The sequence below is a fragment of the Pseudorca crassidens genome, chromosome 17 (genome assembly GCF_039906515.1).
Source record: "Pseudorca crassidens isolate mPseCra1 chromosome 17, mPseCra1.hap1, whole genome shotgun sequence".
In the NCBI taxonomy this organism is placed as follows: Eukaryota; Metazoa; Chordata; class Mammalia; order Artiodactyla; family Delphinidae; genus Pseudorca; species Pseudorca crassidens.
Window position 1 is genome coordinate 38,055,867 of NC_090312.1, and position 18,720 is coordinate 38,074,586.

Here is an 18,720-nt window from a genome sequence, read left to right on the forward strand (position 1 = left end):
TTTAACATTTGCTCCCCTTTCCGTGCTTGTGATTAAATGTAACATTTTGAAATCCCAAAGTTCTGAGAAAAACATAAATCCTTGTCTCACAGCTGCTGTTTGACTCTGGAAACACATGCATTTTCTTTTCAAGCATCTACCATCAAAATTCCCAAAGGGGTTGGACTGAAGAACACCTGCATCTCTTCATTTAGTTCCAATAACAGAGCCTAAACTCCAAAATTACAAAAATAGAAGCTCTGTTCAGCTGTAGTTACATTTTGCCCCTAATTCCCGTGAACAAAAATGCTAGGAGCATGAAATCATTCAGGCAAGCTCTGTCATCAAGAGGATAAGATTTTTTGCACCAGAAGCCCAGTGGGAACATGATAGAAAACTGGCAACAATTACAGATAAACTACATAGTAAAGTCCTCAGGGAAGAGAGAGGAAATGTAATAAGATAGATGGGTATAATTTTTACACATTTATGCCCAAACCACAAATGTGAATTGTCTTTAATTGCTACAATATATAAGCATTCTTACTCATGTGCCCTGTCAAAAATACTAAAAACATAACTTCAAGGCAATTCACTTAATTCTACATTATGAGGAGAATTTTCTGGAACAAAAAACCATTCCCCATAAATTAAAATTTACAATCTAAAATACCGTCTCCATTTTAAAAACTCCTTAACAATTCATATCCTAACCAACCAACTACGAATGGTCAAATAAGACTGTGTGTGTTTGCTGATATATTTTAATCCAGAAAGAAAATTACCTCCCCAATTTGAACATGAATTTCCAGAGAACAGAATTATAATTGTGACTTTCCTTCCCAATAACAATGATCAAAAGTTGTACATATCTGATGGGTAAAATATAAAATAACTTTTAATATATGGCAATCCAGTAAAGTTAAAACCTTATATTTATTTCTGCAACTGATTATACCAGGGAATAGAAAGATCAGCTTAAACTGTATTATATTTAAATGACATTTTAAGAGGAACAGTTGTTCTAAATTATTTTTAAATATCCTCATAATCATTTAATTCTATTTTTCTAGTGTTAGGAAGAAATAGTTGTTTTGAGTTTTATATGTCAAAAGCAAATACAGCATGATCATCTTACTTACACAAGTGACTACAGCCAGATACTTTAAGAGATTATCATCTTTAATAATGGTGAACCAAAATCAATTAGATGAAATTTCATAGAAGAGTGACATTCTTCATGTAAATTCATATATTTATTTAGATTATAAAATACAGAAAACTATCTTAACAATAGTTTATGTGAAAAAGGACTCTAATTTCCAGTAGCACATATGCTTAAGACAAATATTAACTAAATAGAAGTTCACTATATATACGTGGAAAATACACTCTCTACTTTGTGCTATGTGGAGGATTGTGTTAAATTTTATTTATTTTTTAATTTATTATTTATTTATTTTTGGCTGCCTTGGGTCTTTGTTGCTGTGCACAGGCTTTCTCTAGTTGCAGTGAGCAGGGGCTAGCTACTCTTCAATGCGGTGCACAGGCTTCTCATTGCGGTGGCTTCTCTTGTTGCGGAGCAACGGGCACTAGGCACACAGGCTTCAGTAGTTGTGGCACACAGACTCAGTAGTTGTGGCTCTCAGGCTCTGGAGCGCAGGCTCAGTAGTTGTGGCACACAGGCTTAGTTGCCTGTGGGAACTTCCGGGACCAGGGCCCGAACCCATGTCCCGTGCATTGGCAGGCGGATTCTTAACCACTGTGCCACCAGGGAAGTTCTTTTGTTAAATTTTAAAAGGGACGTTTTCAAACATGTAGTGGAAGTACGGCAATGACTCTGAAGGCAAATCATATGGGAAGAAACTAAAATAAATTTATTATGTTTAGCCTGGACTATTCAGTTTTTTTCCAAAAAAAAAAAAGCTTTTGTGGAACATCTACCATATGCAGAGGAGAAAGAAGGAGCAATTAAGTTAGTGCTAGAATTTTCAGCATTAAGAGGTAAGTAGTGCTATTAACTGAAATTGAATGATGGAGTATAAAATGGGGTGGGGGAGATTACACTGAGTTTCATTTTAAACATGTTAGGCCACAGGAAAATATCCACAGGGCAATGGTCAAGAGGTGGCTAAAATTTGGAGTTTGGATCTCAAAAGAAAATAAATGGACAAAGAGATATATGGTTGGTTGCTAAACACACACACACACACAGTGTTGATGAAATCATCCAAATAGAAGAGGGCTGGTGACATAATACCAGGAACAACCTATATTTAAGGCACAAAGGAAAGAAATGTATTTGAGGGGGTAAATGAATATGGTTCAGCAAGGAGAACCAAGAAACTACATTGTTGTAGTGTCCAGGATTGTGATCCTAAGCTTTTACCCTATAATGAATGATGTAGAACAGGGGTCCCCAACCCCTGGGCCATGGACTGGTACCGGTCCGTGGCGTGTTAGGAACCGAGCCGCACAGCAGGAGATGAGCGGCGGGTAAGCCAGCAAAGCTTCATCTGTATTTACAGCCGCTCCCCATCGTTCACAGTACTGCCTGAGTTCCACCTCCTGTCAGATCAGCGGTGGCATTAGATTCTCATAGGAGTGCAAACCCTACTGTGAACTGTGCATGCGAGGGATCTAGGTTGCGCGCTGCTTGTGAGAATCTAATGCCTGATGATCTGAAGTGGAGCTGAGGCGGTGATGCTAGAGCTCAGGAGTGACTGCAAATACAGATTATCATTAGCAGAGAGGTTTGACTGCACAGAGACCATAATAAATCAATTGCTTGCAGACTCATATCAAAACCCTATCAGTGAGTGGCAAGTGAAAACGAGCTCAGGGTTCCCACTACGCACTATGGTGGGATTCTGCACTATGGTGAGTTGTATAATTATTTCATTATATATTACGATGTAATAATAACAGAAATAAAGTGCACAGTAAATGTAATGCGCTTGAATCATCCCCAAACCATCACCCGCTCCACCCCCCCGCCCCACACTGGAAAAACTGTCTTCCATGAAACGGGTCCCTGGTGCTAAAAAGGTTGGGGACCACTGATGTAGAAGACAGGAGACTCCTGAGTCAGACAAAGGACTTTATTACTCATGGCACAGCAAGCAGCATGATTATCAACATATGTATTTGTATCAGTTCTCTTTGCCCCCAAGTTCCACAGAGGTAACAACAAAGACATATCCAGATGGATGTCTGCACATGCAGTGGAATGCATTATAAGAAATGAATCCTGCACCTGAAACTAACCCAACATTGTAAATCAACTATACTTCAATTTAAAAAAATAGAAGAAATGAACCCCGAGTTGAGGAACCAAATCTTTTATAATGGGCAGTAAGCATGCCTTCCATTGGCTCCAGAGGGACACTAGATCTATCTCCCAAATACTGTTCACTATACAAATATCCTTTAAAAGATAGTCTAGAATAAAGAGCTGTCGGTGTCTCCATTCACAAGATATACAAAAACGCAAAAGTCATCAGATGTTATCTTTTAATACCTGAAGGCCAAGAAAGACTAAGGTTTCAACAGAAAAGGTACAATCATACACAAATGCCAATGAAACATAAGATAATAAGTTTTGTCAGGTATATTTAGGGCCGATATATTTTTTCATGTCACTTATAAGACTAAGAAATGGAAGTTACAGTTCAACAAACAGAGGACCTCATAGTAATCGGACCTAACAAAGAAAGATGCTGTTAGATATTCTCTCCAATGGTAGATACATATATAAGGAGAAGGAAGAGGAGGAAGAAACGTAGGGAGAGAAGAGGGAAGACGGTTAACATGTATTAAGGACTTACTATTTATCTGTCAAATACATTCATATCCTTCACTATCTGTCAAAAATGTCCATTTATTCACTCATTCAACAAATGATTTCTCAAGCGTTCCATATGTGTGAGGAAATTTTAGGCACTGGAGATAAAATGATAAGCAACCAGTGACAAACTCTGTCCTCACAGAACTCACTGTCAAATGGTGAAGACAGACAGCATTCAAATCACACAACTACATAAATATATACTGTCATTAAGTGCTATGAAAGAGACGTACAGTGAACTATGAAAATGAATGTAACAGAGATACCTAATCAAATTGGGTGGTGGGGGGTAGGGGAAAGGCAGCATCAGGGCTTTCTTGAAGATATAGTAGTTGAGCTAAGATCTCAACACTAAACTGAAGTCAACAGGTATAAGGTGAAGGGGTAAGGATAGTTTTAAGAATCCCAGACAGAAAAAAAAAGGCATATACAAAAGCATAATCACAACTGAGAAACTGAAAGAAGGCCAAGAGATCTGAAGCACATAGAAAGGGGGGCATATCAAAAGGACTCCTAACACTGACTTAGAAATTGAAATGGATGGCCTATAAGTTCCTTTGTTCTAAGTTGATAGTATTTTGTGATCATTTTATATTCATAAATAGCAGACACCCCAAAATTTGTTTATACATTAATAACAGGATTAACAAATACTAAGAACTTTTTAACAAGCAGAACCTGCTATAAATCATAGGCAAAATATAGCATATGAAAAAGAGCTAAAGTTTATATTTAAAAGAGAAGGAAAGAAAAATGTTCACAACCTATTTTAAAATATTTTACATACATCAATTATAGTCACCAAGTGCTTCTACCTCTGAAGGAGCCAAAGAAGAATCTATTTTCTCTATTTATCTATACAAACATAAGAAACAGAAGTGTCACTAAACGGTTCCTGTGAATAGTAACCATGAATGAAGAATGTGGGCTGGCACACTGGACTCCCATAGGAGCCTTCAGCTCCTTCACTGTAATCAGAGCCAGTCAAGCAGAGAAAGTGATCAAGGGGGAGGAGGGAAATGTGCAAAGGGAGCTGCTAAGACTTCAAAGACAAAACAACGCTGTGACATCATGGAAGTGTGGCTCTTTCGATAGTGCTTAATATGAAGTAAAGAAAGAGATCCTCAAAGTTAAGAATGTGCAAGGCTGGGTGGTACAATGTTTAGCAATATGGATCCTAAAAATAAAAGACAAAATGATAAATAGCCTAAGACAGTGGGAAAATGTTATATAGTTAGAAGCCCCAGATTCAAGTTCAAAGTCTGACTTGTTCTGAGCCTCTATTTCCTCCTCTGTAAGACAAAATAACATTTGCTGTGCTGAACAGTCTTGTTTTATAACAAATAAAACAATTTATATGAAAGTGATTTTTAAATTGTAAAAAACTGTTTTTATAACAAGTTTTACTAATACTACTATTTCTTTCAGTCAATTAATACTTAATTCCCATTAATAAAGCTGTCCATTCCCTCACATTCTGAAGTCAGAGTCAGAAAACTCTGCCTCTTTATCCTAATTAAGCTTCTCTCAAAACTCACTTCCTAATATAATATCCGCAACATTTTCTGGTCCCCACTTTTAATATTCCCCTTCAATTTGGGAGCATATGCACAAAGGCAGCTGTCTTCCACACATCATGCCATGATAATCAGAAGCCAATTAGAATGATCACCAAACTCCTCTAAAATACACAATTTGCCTCAAATCAGTTAGCCAATCACTTACTACTCCACATTCCAAAACCTCTCATTCAAATTCTATAAACAAATGGGAAAAGCTCATTAACAACCTCATCTGGATGGTCTGTCTCTAAAAAAGACAGCAGGGATTAATTGTGCTTTCCTTTCATTGTTCATCTAGAAGAGTTCAACTACCCAGCATCTTTTTTTTTTTTGTAAAGCCAACATCAATAAAGACTCGTGTTCTATGCCATTTCCCTTAGGTGCTCCAGCCTCAAAAAACAAAGAAAAGCAAATGCAATCATCACTTACTTGCTCATACATTCACTAAATATTTGTTGATATCCTACTATATGTGGGATATTGTTCTAGACACTAGGAACACAGCAGTGACCAAAAAAGACAAAAATTCCAGCCATAATGAAGCATTAAATTCTAATAGCAGGGAAAAATAAAACCTAACAAATCAGTAACATGTATAGTATGGCAGATTGTGATAAGTACTAAGAAAAACTTTAGAATAGTGGGTAAATGTGTGTGTGTGTGTGTGTGTATGTATGTGTGTGTGTATGCACATATATGCAAACAAGAGAGAAAAAATCTTTTATATACAGTGATCAGGAAACAACTTGCTGAAAGCATGATATTTCAGTAAAATCTTAAAGGATTGTTAATAAATTATTTCCTCATTTAAAATTTATAATTTATTCATACCATCAGTCATATATACACACACAGACACACACACACCTCCAATTTTAAATCTTATTACAGGAACATAAAATTAGTCAATATTACTTTAAAACTGGCTTTGAAAAATAATACTTATGCGCTCTCTCATAACCATATCATAAACACCTAAGCCATGAATGTGGGTGGCAGTTCCCAAGATGGATGGAAAATTTAAATTTAAAAATACCCTAAATAAAGCATGTGACTGTAGTTTAAGTAAAAACACATTACATTTTAGGATTAAAACACACCCAAAGGAATATTTTCAAAGCACCAAATGCATGATCACATTAAAATTTTACATGCAAATCCATAAGCATATCACTAAACATCACACTAAAGTTGAAGATTAGGTGAATTTCCTTAACAGTAAGAAAAAAACTTTTTCCTAGAAATATCGTAGGTACAATTTTTTTATAGTAGTTTACTTTTAGACCCATGCTATAAAGGTTAAAAATGCAAATATATATTTGAGACCCTAGATATACATTTAAATTACAAAGAATAATACGAATATTGTTATTAGAAAGATCAGATTATTTAAACATGCTTGACTCAGTTCATTCTAATTGTGTATATGACAAGACAAAAAATGAAGAATCCCTGTCCAATTTAAGAATATGCAGTAGATTCTAATAAGCTTAGTCCCTTCTTAGGTATCAAAATTCTAAGCAGATGGTCTGGTCATTCTAATAACATTTTAATGATCTTATGATTTGAAAACAAAACCTACTGAAAACTACTATTTGGATAATTATATAACAGAGTTTCTCAAACGGCATATTTAAAGAATATAATTAAATAGGCATTAAAAACAGCATGATGTTGGGACTTCCCTGGTGGTCCAGTGGTAAAGAATCCGCCTTCCAATGCAGGTGAGGCAGGTTCGATACCTGGTCAGGGAACTAAGATCCCACATGCTACGGGGAAAGTAAGTCCACGCACCACAACAGCTGAGCTCACGCGCCTCAACGAGTGAGAGAGCCCACATGCCCTGGAGCCAGCACACCACAAGCAGAAGAAGCCCCCTGCGCCACCAACTAGAGAGAAGCCCACGTGCCGCAACTATGACCTAACTCAGTCAAATAAATAAATAAATAAATAAATAAATAAATTGGGGGGGCGGAGCATGGTGTTTATTTAACCACCAATCCCTTCTCCCAAAATCCGGGGTAGGCAAACCACATAGGCTAAATCTCGCCCACTTCCTGCTTTGTGAATAGAGTTTTACTGGAACACAGTCACACCCATTCATTTACATATTGGGTATGACTATTTTTGTGTGCTCTAATAGCAGAACTGAACAGCTGAGACAGAGCCCATATGGCCCACAAAGCCTAAAAGGTTAGTTATCTTGCCTTTAGTAAAATGTTTACCAGCCCCTACTTTAAAGGACTGGTAAAATCTTCTACACATAGGCACAGTCTTACTTGGGTACTGGCCTCATCCTCACAATTTTTTCCTTAGGAAACCACACCCATCCTCATCAAGTTGAAAATGTCTTTTTGAGGAGTATTGTCTTTAAAGGCAAGCTGACTCAGGGGTTCTCAGACTCACCTTTCAAATACTAATTTCTAGTTTCTAGTGTGGATGCCATTCAGCTGCAAATGCTACTATAACAAATTCTGCTTTCAAGTGGTTTTGCATCCATGCATATGTACACTGCTTCGAATATTCACCTCCATATAGTCTCTGTGTAGTTAATTACGAATCTTTTCATGGTTTCTACTTTGAACTTAGTGCAGTCATGCTTAACATATTTTCTATAAGTTACAGTTCTAGTCACATAATGTTAACTGAGCTCTACTCTTAGGCAGCTATTTGAAACCACCTCATTGGCCAATTAATTCTAAAGAAAAAATTCAGACTCCTGACCCTTTTAAGAAATCTGTTTATAGCTAACTTATTTCTAGCATCATGGTCTTGGCTTTACCAACTACATACTAACTGAACTCATGGCTGACATCAGGCTCTATTTACTATACCTTCATTGATAGTTCCAGTATCTCCTCTCAATATGAGAGATGTGGATCTGCTATTATGGTGTGAATAAAATGGAACAGAGTCTAGGCAAAGTGCTTCTAGAAAAAAATTTAACTCTAAGAAATAAGAGCTTGACTTCTGAGTTTTTTCCTTTATTACAACATCAATATCTTTTCCTTTTTGTAAAGGCACAGAAGGCCCAAACACCTAACTTTACCATGGCAAACTATGGGTCACAAAGTGCTACTATCCCAAGAAAAATATTTTCTCTTTGCAATGTTTTAAATTTCTTTTACTCCTTTCTATGTATTACATGATATATTTAAAAACTCAGTTGGGTTTAGTAGTAGTAGTAGTTGAATCTGAGATTAACTGTTATACATACAACTGAATTATCTCAATAAAATAGAGTAAAATCATTATTGTTTGTAAACACATCATTTATCAAAAATGATATAAAATACTTCATTTGAATTTTCAAAGAGCGTAACTGCGGAGTGTATCCCAATGGACACAAATGAAAAAGAGAGGAAGAAAGAAATGGAGGGAGGGAGGGAAGGAGGGAGGGACGAAGTTAAGGAAAGGAGAAAAGGAAAGGAGAGAAGGAAAGAAAAAAAGTCCAATTTTAAAAGTCTTGCTGGAAAAGAAAATGCAAATAAGTGAATAATGATGTACTTACCGGAACTGTGGCAGTAGTCCATATACTGTGGAACTAGGGCTGTGAAGGCTATTAAATCTGGAGCTAAGAGAGAGTCTGGCTTTCTACTCTCATTGAGCCACCTGCTGCTATGAAGGTCTTTAGTGTCAGAAGGACCCTGAAGCAATGGAATTAACTTCTCTTTTCCACTCTCACCTGAACAGAAATATTTATGAAAAAGAAACTCTTATCAAATAAAACATAGGAGTACCCCGAAGATGTTTGATCTTAAAGTATACTAACATCATAATATAAAATTTCAGTTTATACTTGGTAATTCTAGCAGAACATTTAGTTATACTCTAAAAAGTATGACTGATAAAATTAAAAGCACTTTTAACTCTTAAAAGGTTGTTTTAATATTTAGCTAATGAATGTAGAACATGTTCAGAAAAGCTTATAAAATAAAACAACATGAACACACTGTATTCTAAATATTCAATGGAATTTGTACCTATTTAATCTTATTTAGACATTGAATTCACACTGGAAAAAATTAAATAACAAACAGTTTAAGGAAAATATTATGAAATAAAATATTGGAAGGAAGGCAAAATCAATTACAACATTCAGTTGAAAAACAGCTGGGTTTTCTGTTTAATTTCATTATACTAATAACATTTTAATTTTATTTTTAAGTGTCATATACATCTATACCTCCTATCCCCCCCCAAAAGTGTAAGAATAAACTTTCCTTTAATATTTCCTCCCTCATAACCATTATTAAAACTATGCAAAGTTTTTTTCCTTAAATAAAAATTAACCTATTAATGTCAAGAAGTATCATCCTGGCACAATTAACAATTTTTTTCAAGTAAAAATAAAAAAATTTAAAATCTCTGATTCACAGGAACAATGAGTAAATTCTTGTTTCAGTAACGCTCCTTGTAAAACGCACGGCCAATTCTCCTACACAGGCAATAAAGTTTTACACGGTCCAGCTGCACATACCTGGGGCTTTGGCACAAATTTTTATGGATCCCATGGTCCCAGAGGCACATTTGACCAATGATGTGCTGCAGTACTTCAATTCAACATTCTGGATTGAGCCCTCAAGAGTTGGCAGGGGATTCTTAGATTTCACACCTAATAAAAGAAAACTGCAAATGTACTAGCCGATTGAATTTAAATAATTTTTATACTCCTTCACCAAGGCATTTAGACTTAATTATACTTTAATTATCTACCTCCGATGTTCTTACAGTATTTGTGTCAGGCTTCACAGTTCAGTGTTTAGGAGTTAAAAAGATGCAATTTTAAAATAAATGGGCTGAACCTGCATAACTATACTTATGCAAATTTGAAACAAATATTTGTTTAAAAATCAGGAGACTAAAAAATCATATTTGGTTTTAGAACATAGAGTAAGATTTTCAATTTGATACAAATTTAACTTATAAATTGAGTTTCATTTAGGCAAAGACATTTAATTTAAGCATGAAACTTTCTACGTAAACAGCCTCCTCAAAATATCTTGGCCAGGTGGGGTGAAGAGAGAGAAACAAGATAGCTCAAAACAGCTCCTAAGTTAAAATACAATAGCTTATAAGCAAAATTGACATCCCATGTGTAGCTAAAAGAAACTAAAGGGATTCTATATCAATTAACAAAAAAAGTGAATATTAACATCTCTACTGTATGCTACTTGCTGAAGAACATAAAAGCATAGAAGGGAACAATTACCATGACATAAATGGTAGGGAAAACTTAATTCAAAAAGGAGAGACTCATTTTGGCCCTGAAGGGTAGGTGAGAATTAAAAAGGCAGAGAAACCTTAAGAACATTACACTAACATTATTGCAAACCACTAAAATAATGATAATGATGATGAACTCTAATCAACTAACATTTACTGGAGGACTTACTATGTGTGATACACACATCTCATTCAATCCGCACAACAGGGCTGTGATAAAGATGTTATTGTTATCCTCATTTTTACAAACTGGGATATAATGGATTAGAGGAGTTAAGTAATATTTGCTCAGTCCTACAGCAGAGAGAAAGAGCTGAGGTGTTTAACACAATTTGATCCTATCACAGAAAACTTCACCGCTCATTTCACCTATATTCATGAAGAATGGCCGCCTTTTCCCCATTCCACATTCCAATCAAATATATATTATCCTTCATATTTGAAACTCCTTTAAGGAGAACTAAGTATGAATAATTAAGAAAATCATGAACTTTTTATGACAGACATATTAAACATTACTCTAAAATCTTTGATCTCAAACTCTGGTGCATTCAAGAAGCCCCATAGTCCTCCAAGAGTCTTCCTGAGATGTGGCCCAGGAACCTGCAGTTTAACTAACACACTACATGGTCTGCCAGTAGTTAAAGGACATCATCTTGAGAAATACCTTCTCACATAGTAATCTTTACTTCAGAAGGACCTATAAATTTACTGATTCCTATTTGACTGTTATATAAACATGTATCAATTGGTTGCTATTCCCCAATATTCACCACCTGTGTTATTTCCATTTGCAGTGGTACCTATTATCCTCAAAGCAGGAGTCTAAATGCTTTGTATTTATACATTTTTCTATGATTTTATCAGTTTTTATCAAATTCTCAAAATCTATGACTCAAAAAACTTAAGAAGCAGTATTTCAGAAAGTTAAATGATGCCAACTATACGAAATAAACATAGCAGTAGTAGTAATAACAGTTGTAGCAGTACTACTAGTTATAGTACCTAACACTCAATGACTAAGTGCCATGCACTATGCCCAGTTTGTTATTTTTATTCATCTCAAAAGAAAAAAAAAAAAAAGGTAGCTATTACTATTCCACTTTACATTCAGGAAAACCAAGGTTTAGAGAAATAAGGATTTTGCCCAGGCTCAAGTCAGAAAGTGGGCAGGTGTGGTTCACTTTTCTCTTCATAAGAAAAGAAACTGAGTTACCCTGCATATTTAACAGCTACTGTGGATACAGAAGTTATAATCAGTGGATAATTTACGCTGCTCCAATCATTATGTTAAGTGATGAGAGGGATACAAAATGGAATAATACCCTCCTCTAACTCTCAAGTCCCCAGAGTCAGACTCTCATTCTATGCCAATTTTTTGAAAAAACTTAAAGAATCTAGATAGTGATGAGCAGACAAGAGCTAATCAAAGATTCTCTCAAGAGGGCTTCCCTGGTGGCACAGTGGTTGGGAGTCCGCCTGCCAATGCAGGGGACGCGGGTTCGTGCCCCGGTCCAGAAGGATCCCACATGCCGCGGAGTGGCTAGGCCCGTAAGCCATGGCAGCTGGGCCTGCGCATCCGGAGCCTGTGCTCCGCAACGGGAGAGGCCCACGTACCGCAAAAAAAAAAAAAAAAAAAAAGAAAAAGAAAAAGAAGAAGATTCTCTCAAGGGTTACTGATGGTGTTAAGAACCAAAAGAATTGAATTAGTTCTGGTAGATGCAAAAATAAATATGAATAGACAAAAATGGCTTTTTAAAAAATTATTTTATAAGCTGCTTCTTTTACAGTTTACACCAAGTTTAGGACTCTACCTTGAATCTGAAATGATACGTCTTTGTTACTATCTAATGCATGCCATATATAAGACTCTTATCAGAAGAAGTTGCCGGAAACCTCTTCTGATCAGAATCACTTATACATATATAAAGCATCTTAGTTTAGACTAATACTATCAAGAAATTATTTCACTTTTTATGATCATTACATTTCTCAGATTCTAAAAAATATATTTATTTATTTGTTTATTTGGCTTCATCGGGTCTTAGTTGCGACATGCAGGATCTAGTTCCCTGACTAGGTATCAAACTGGGGCCCCCTGCATTGGGAGTGAGGAGTCGTAGCCACTAGACTGCCAGGGAAGTCCCTCTCAGATATTTTTAAACTTGTTTTAGTAACTAAAACATCCTGCATACTTTCTCCTTAAGAAAACTTTTTCAAAAAGTAATTTGTTTTTAATGGCTCAAGCTCAGATTTTTTAAAAGATAATTATAGTCATCTTTTGATAGACTTCAACAATGGAGGAAAACTGCTAGTAAAAAATAACCTCAGTAATGTAAATTATGGGCTTTGGATGATTATGCTGTGTCAATGTAGGTCCATCAATCGTAACAAATGTGCCCCTCTGGTAGGTGATGTCAATACTGGGAAAGGCTGTGCAGACCAAGAAGGAGGCAGAAAGTATATGGAAAACCTCATATCTTCCTCTCAGTTTTGCTGTGAACCTAAAATTACTCTAAAGAAGAAAAAGTATTAATAAAAAATAATTTAAAAATAAACTTGGTTTCTTTCCACTCTACCATCAAACCAAAATTTGTAAAATACCCCAAACATAAGCACTATGGAGGTAGAAAGGAGCAGAGTCTTGGCATTGCACAACTCAGGGCACCATTCACATTTTTTTCTGTCTACATGAATGCAACTTCCTGAAACTGTGAAAGGAAATCTCCTGTTGGGAATGCAATATGGTGAAACAAAAAGACCAAAAGCTCTGAAACTGAAAAAGCAAGGCTTCAGATACAGGTAGCATTACATATCTAGTAGTTATGTGCCTTAAGGCAAGCCACTATTATTGTTCCATGTGGAGGCCAAAATACTACAGTTATTGTTCAAGGTATTTAACTCTGAGAAATCTGCTGAACTTTATACAGAACGTAATTTAGGGAAGAGGTGCAAAATGTTGATAAGATGTATAGTCAGCTGACATGAGTCAATAGGACAAAGACAGTGACAATATCTTACATTTGAAATAATGACTTTACAAAGCACTCTCATGTGGATTTACTCAAATATTGCTGTCATATTCTACTAGAGGAAGGAAAGAGGAACTCCCTAAGGCACTGCAATTGAAATACAATTTTACATAGTATACACTTTCAATGGAATTATCTAAAAATAATAGTGAATTTTTGTAATACAATTTAATATAAAAAAATGCACTGTTACTTTTTCTCCTTAGAGTATTTTTCTGAAAAATATTAACTCTGAACACACATTCTTAGTCCTGTGGTGAACCCTTAGCTCAGATTCTTTTTACACTGCCTTTCTTGCCCGACATAATTCTCCTGGCCTCACAGACACGTTAACCCCCCTGTGTTCAGTAATCAACTTATGATCACTCTTATAATTATCATCCATAAATCAGAAGATGAAATAATGAGAATGACCTGTAATCTGTGTGGAAGTAAAAGATTAAGGAGTCAAGCCATATGTAAGTTTAGCTCTGTTTCCTCCTTAATTTTTACGGGCCTAAACCAACAAAGAAATGAAAATGAAAAGATAAGCACTATATGTGCAACTCTCAAAGAGGCAAGAACTGTCATCAAAATTTCAGAAGATGGATGCTGATGAACAAGTAACAACAAGATGACTTAGAGAAAAGTGCCCGTGCGTTATTAAACTAAAAAGCAAGTTGATCTGCAATAAGCCCTGGAAAGATAAGAATTAAAGAAGCCAGGCAGTTCAGAGGGCAAGAATGCAGATGAGGCTAAAAAGATGAGCAGTGACTGAAAGTCTATCTAATAACCACACAACCTTTGTTTTAATTCGTGAAGCCATGCAACTACCCACACTCATCCTGGCAAAACACTGAAGGGTTCACGCTGGAGAGGTTGAACCAGAAGGACTTTGAACTAAGGTATAATACCAAGGAAAAGGCTGTATGCTAAAAATGGGAGATTGTTTAAAAATCTATATAAAATAGATGTACTGAATAATGAAATCTCCTTTTCTTTTACTCTCTAGGGACGCTGAATGCCAGAGTTACAACCTGCAGGAAAGAAATGGAAGGTTTTCTATCTGTGAAAACTGGCCAGTCCAAGAAAAAGGAACCAGAGATACTCATAACTGATTATCCCCAAACAACAACCACAAAAATGAGTAAGTGTCCAATTCCCCTACAATAACACCAGCCATTCAATAAGCTCCAACCTCACACATAGGTTCCCAATTAGTTATTTAGTATTTGATTCTACAATATGAGGGCTCATCAGAAACTAGGTATAAATCACTAACATGAAAAGTAGAGATAAAAAACAAACACAGAAAAGGAACTTGGGGTAAAAAGATAATGCTGGGAACAGAAAACTTAGGTAATAATAATTATATTATTGTATTATACTTACTACTACTACTACTACTACTGCTGCTGCTGCTGCTGCTGCTATCCTTGGAGGGAGTACAGAAGACACTAGAACAAGAACAGCATGTTTAGCTGAACTTTTCAAAGAACAGAAAAGAGCCATTAGAAATTAAAAACATGATGTTAATTCTCCTTAAATTAATATAAAAATAAGAAAATAAAGGTGAGGAAATCTACCACATAAATTAAAACAAAAAATCCAAAGAGACTGAAAATGGGCCAAATGACCAAAAAATGAAAGGATCAGCATTAACAATCAAATATCTGAAAAACAAAAGTTCTAGGAAGAACTATTAAAACAAAATGGAGAAAATAATCAAAGAAATAATTCAACAAGGTTTCCCCAAATGAAGTACATGAGTTTCAAATTAACAGGGTGCACCACATATCCAGTGCAACAAATGAAAAAACAAATATCAGGGGTAAAGAGAGAAGCTCCTAAAAGTTTCTGAGATAGAAAACAAACAGATGCATAAAAACAGAAAAATGTTAATACATAAACATACAACAAACAATTAGAATGGCATCAAACTTCTCAACAGCAACACTGGAAACAAGAAGACAACAAAGCAATGCTTTTTAAAGTCTGTAGAAAAACCATCCCAACCTACAAATCTACATATACACTCAAACTACCTTCACATATGAAGGGAAAATAAAGATGCACTCAAACATGCCATATCTGAAAGAAGTTTACTTCCTTTGCTAGAAAGGCAGCTACAGAACTGTGCTCTACCAAAAAGAGGAATAAATCAGGAAAGAATAATACATGTGATCCAAGAAACAGGGGATCCAATATAAGAGGAAAGGGAATTCCCAGGACAATGATAAAAGGAAACTTCAAGACATCTGTAGCAGGTTCAGAAGGAAAGAGAGATTGAAACAGGAGGAAAGTACACTGAAAGAATAATGACTACAAAAATTAAAACTAGGGACTTCCCTGGTGGTCCAGTGGGTAAGACTCCACGCTCCCAAGGCAGAGGCCTGGGTTCGATCCCTAGTCAGGGAACTAGATCCCACATGCATGCCGCAACTAAGAGTCCACATGCTGCAACTAAAGATCCTGCATGCTGCAACTAAGACCCGGCACAGCCTAAATAAATAAATAAATAAGGTATAAAATACTTTAAAAATTAAAACTAATTGTCTAATGCATCTGAACATACTGAGAGAAGACATGCTTCTCTAAGAATTTGGGGGAATTAATATTAAGTACATGGAACACTAATGAAACAAAAAAAGGCAGTTATTAACTCCAAGGATAAAAGTTGCATAAGAAAAAACATTTAAAGGTCGTATACTATAATTCATACATACACAGTCATAATATATTAATACTGAATATATATTTAAGCAAAAGCTGTGACATAATTAGATGACTTAGGAGAAAAGAAGAATAGAAATACAGACAGCGAGTATTGGCCATAAAAGCTAAATCTTCTTGGTAGGCGAAATAATGCCATCCCGCCATCACTCAAGATGCCCATATCCTAATCCCAGGACCTGGGAATATGTTATCTTAACATGGCAAAGGAATATTAAGGCACAAACAGAATTAAGGTTGCTAATAAGCTAATTTGAAATGTGAAGATTATCCCATACTATCCAGGTAGAACCAATGTAATCATCAGGGTTCTTAAAAATGAAAGAGGAAGGCAGAAGAAGAGAGTCAGAGAAAGACATGTCATGACAGAAGCACTACCACAGAAATGCAATCTTCTGGCTTTGAAGATGAGGGATGAGAGCCACAGACCAAGGAATGCTGGTGGCCTATAGAAGGTGGAAAAAGCAAGGAAATAAATTCTCTCCTAGAGGCTTCAAGAGGAACAAAGCCCTGCTGACACCTTGATTTTAGTGAGACTCATTTTAGACTTTAAACTACAGAACTGTATTAAAATGAACTTATGTTGTTTTAAGGCATTAAGGTTGTTGTAGTAGAAAGTATGTTTACAATATCTAAACATGAAAGATAAGAAAATTTCAATATAAGCATTTTATTTAGAAATTTAGAGGTAAATATCTAAGAATGAGCCGAAAATGAATGCCCCTAAAAAACCAGTGAAGATTATAAGGGCCCACAGAACTGACCTTTTTGTTACAAGCCTTACAAAACTATAATTTAATAAAATAAAACAAAAGGTCATTCAGGACATTCAAGCAGCCAGGACTCATTCTAGATACACAAAAATAATAAAATCATAGTATAGTGAACCAATAGTAAAGGTTTCTGTAGAGGGAAGAGGTAAATTCTTTTAAAATACACATTGAAGGAGTAGAGTTACTAGGGAACGTTATACAAAATAGCAATAGCAAAGAGCTTCTAAATGGTTGATATTGTAGTAAAAACGAAGCATTATCATTTCAGGGGAAGAATAAAAGGAGAAAGCAAAAGGAGAGGAAGATTTATCACATGAGAAGAAGGTGGAAGTCTTAACAAGAGCAGCTGGGCAGGCAAGAACAAATAGGTGGACCAAGAAAGCTGGTTAGTTCCGAGGCTCAATAGGGAGCAAAGACTGCAAATGACCTCCTACGATAAGACATGCAAACAGGAGACAGCAAACTTTAAAAGGTAGTGGTTGTTTTGTTATTGCTGTTGATGATAATGATTTTATTGTTTTTAACATGGAAAAGCAGATGAAGTGACAGCCTAGGGCTAAACCAAAATATTTGGGTAAAAATCACTTAATATTTTGAACAGAATATAAAATATAACCATTGAACTATAACCAATTAAATGACAGAAAACAAAAAGTAATCTCAAAAGTATAGCTCACAGTGATAATTATGTGATAGAATTGGACTATCACAAGGAACATATTCACAAGGAACAAAACACAAAGTCTTCTATAGCAAGAGCTTACTTTTCACTGTCCCACCCTCACTGCAATCCCTGTCCGTTCTGCTGTAGTTTCCAGCAAAAAGAGAGTCAACAGGCATTTACTAAGTATCTACAAATCTGGTTCTCTGTCTTTTTTTAACATAAACAATGGCAAATAAACATTTGACAAGTAAAGATTCTGCTTCATACTGACAGAATGATGAAAAAGGTGCCCTAATTTAAAACAATATATTCTGCCACCTAGTTTATGACATAACTCTTAATGTAAATATTAACAAAATAAAGTCTGCTTCTAACTCTAAAATTCCATGAATCAGAATCTCGATCCTACATGTCGTTGTCATACTAGCCACGTACATTCCTCGAAAACTAATTTGCAGTATCAATAAGAATTAACCTGCTCTTCTTCAAGATTACTTAACTTTGTGCTACGATTACAGGTGAGGGAATTTAGACAGTTCTGGCTATAAGGAACTAGAAAAATAAATCTTTTCATGTGGAAGGGGGCAAAGCCTGGTTAGAATACTGAAGAACTTACAACTTCTGGACATAGTCTAACAAGAAGACTTCAGTAACTCATTTAGACTTCATAGGCTTATAAGAAGAGAATTCCAGATAGCTTACCAAAGTACCTCAATTATAAAAGATGTTCAAGAACAAAGAATTTTCTTTATCCTTGACGTCTTCACTACCAAGTATGGAAACTAAAAAACTAACATTAATGTTGGCAGATCATATCATTAATTTCTTTTCCCTTAGGCTGCTTTTAAAGATTTATGCTTGTCCTTAGCACATTGGGGTTTCACCACAACGTATCTACTTAGAAATTTAGGTTTATTTTTCCTGT

At 35.6% G+C, this 18,720-nt stretch overlaps 1 protein-coding gene and 1 long non-coding RNA gene across 12 annotated transcripts in view; one reads left to right on the top strand and one right to left on the bottom strand.

The window, feature by feature from the left end:
- VPS13B (vacuolar protein sorting 13 homolog B) overlaps positions 1-18,720 on the bottom strand; it is a 798,169-nt gene that overhangs the window by 548,344 nt on the left and 231,105 nt on the right. For all 11 annotated transcript variants that reach the window (XR_010936247.1, XM_067711645.1, XM_067711646.1 and 8 more), the window contains exons 18-19: positions 9,869-10,003; positions 8,900-9,073 (exon numbers count right to left, since the gene is read on the bottom strand). Coding sequence is in view for 10 of the 11 variants with exons in the window: in XM_067711645.1 (XP_067567746.1) it covers positions 8,900-9,073; positions 9,869-10,003 (309 nt within the window). In the remaining variant the exon portion in view is untranslated. The remainder of the gene's footprint in view (positions 1-8,899; positions 9,074-9,868; positions 10,004-18,720) is intronic.
- The window catches only part of LOC137210044 (uncharacterized), a 124,204-nt gene that overhangs the window by 85,716 nt on the left and 19,768 nt on the right, over positions 1-18,720 (top strand). Inside the window, exon 2 of the long non-coding RNA XR_010936253.1 lies at positions 14,638-14,772. This is a non-coding gene — a long non-coding RNA (uncharacterized lncRNA). The remainder of the gene's footprint in view (positions 1-14,637; positions 14,773-18,720) is intronic.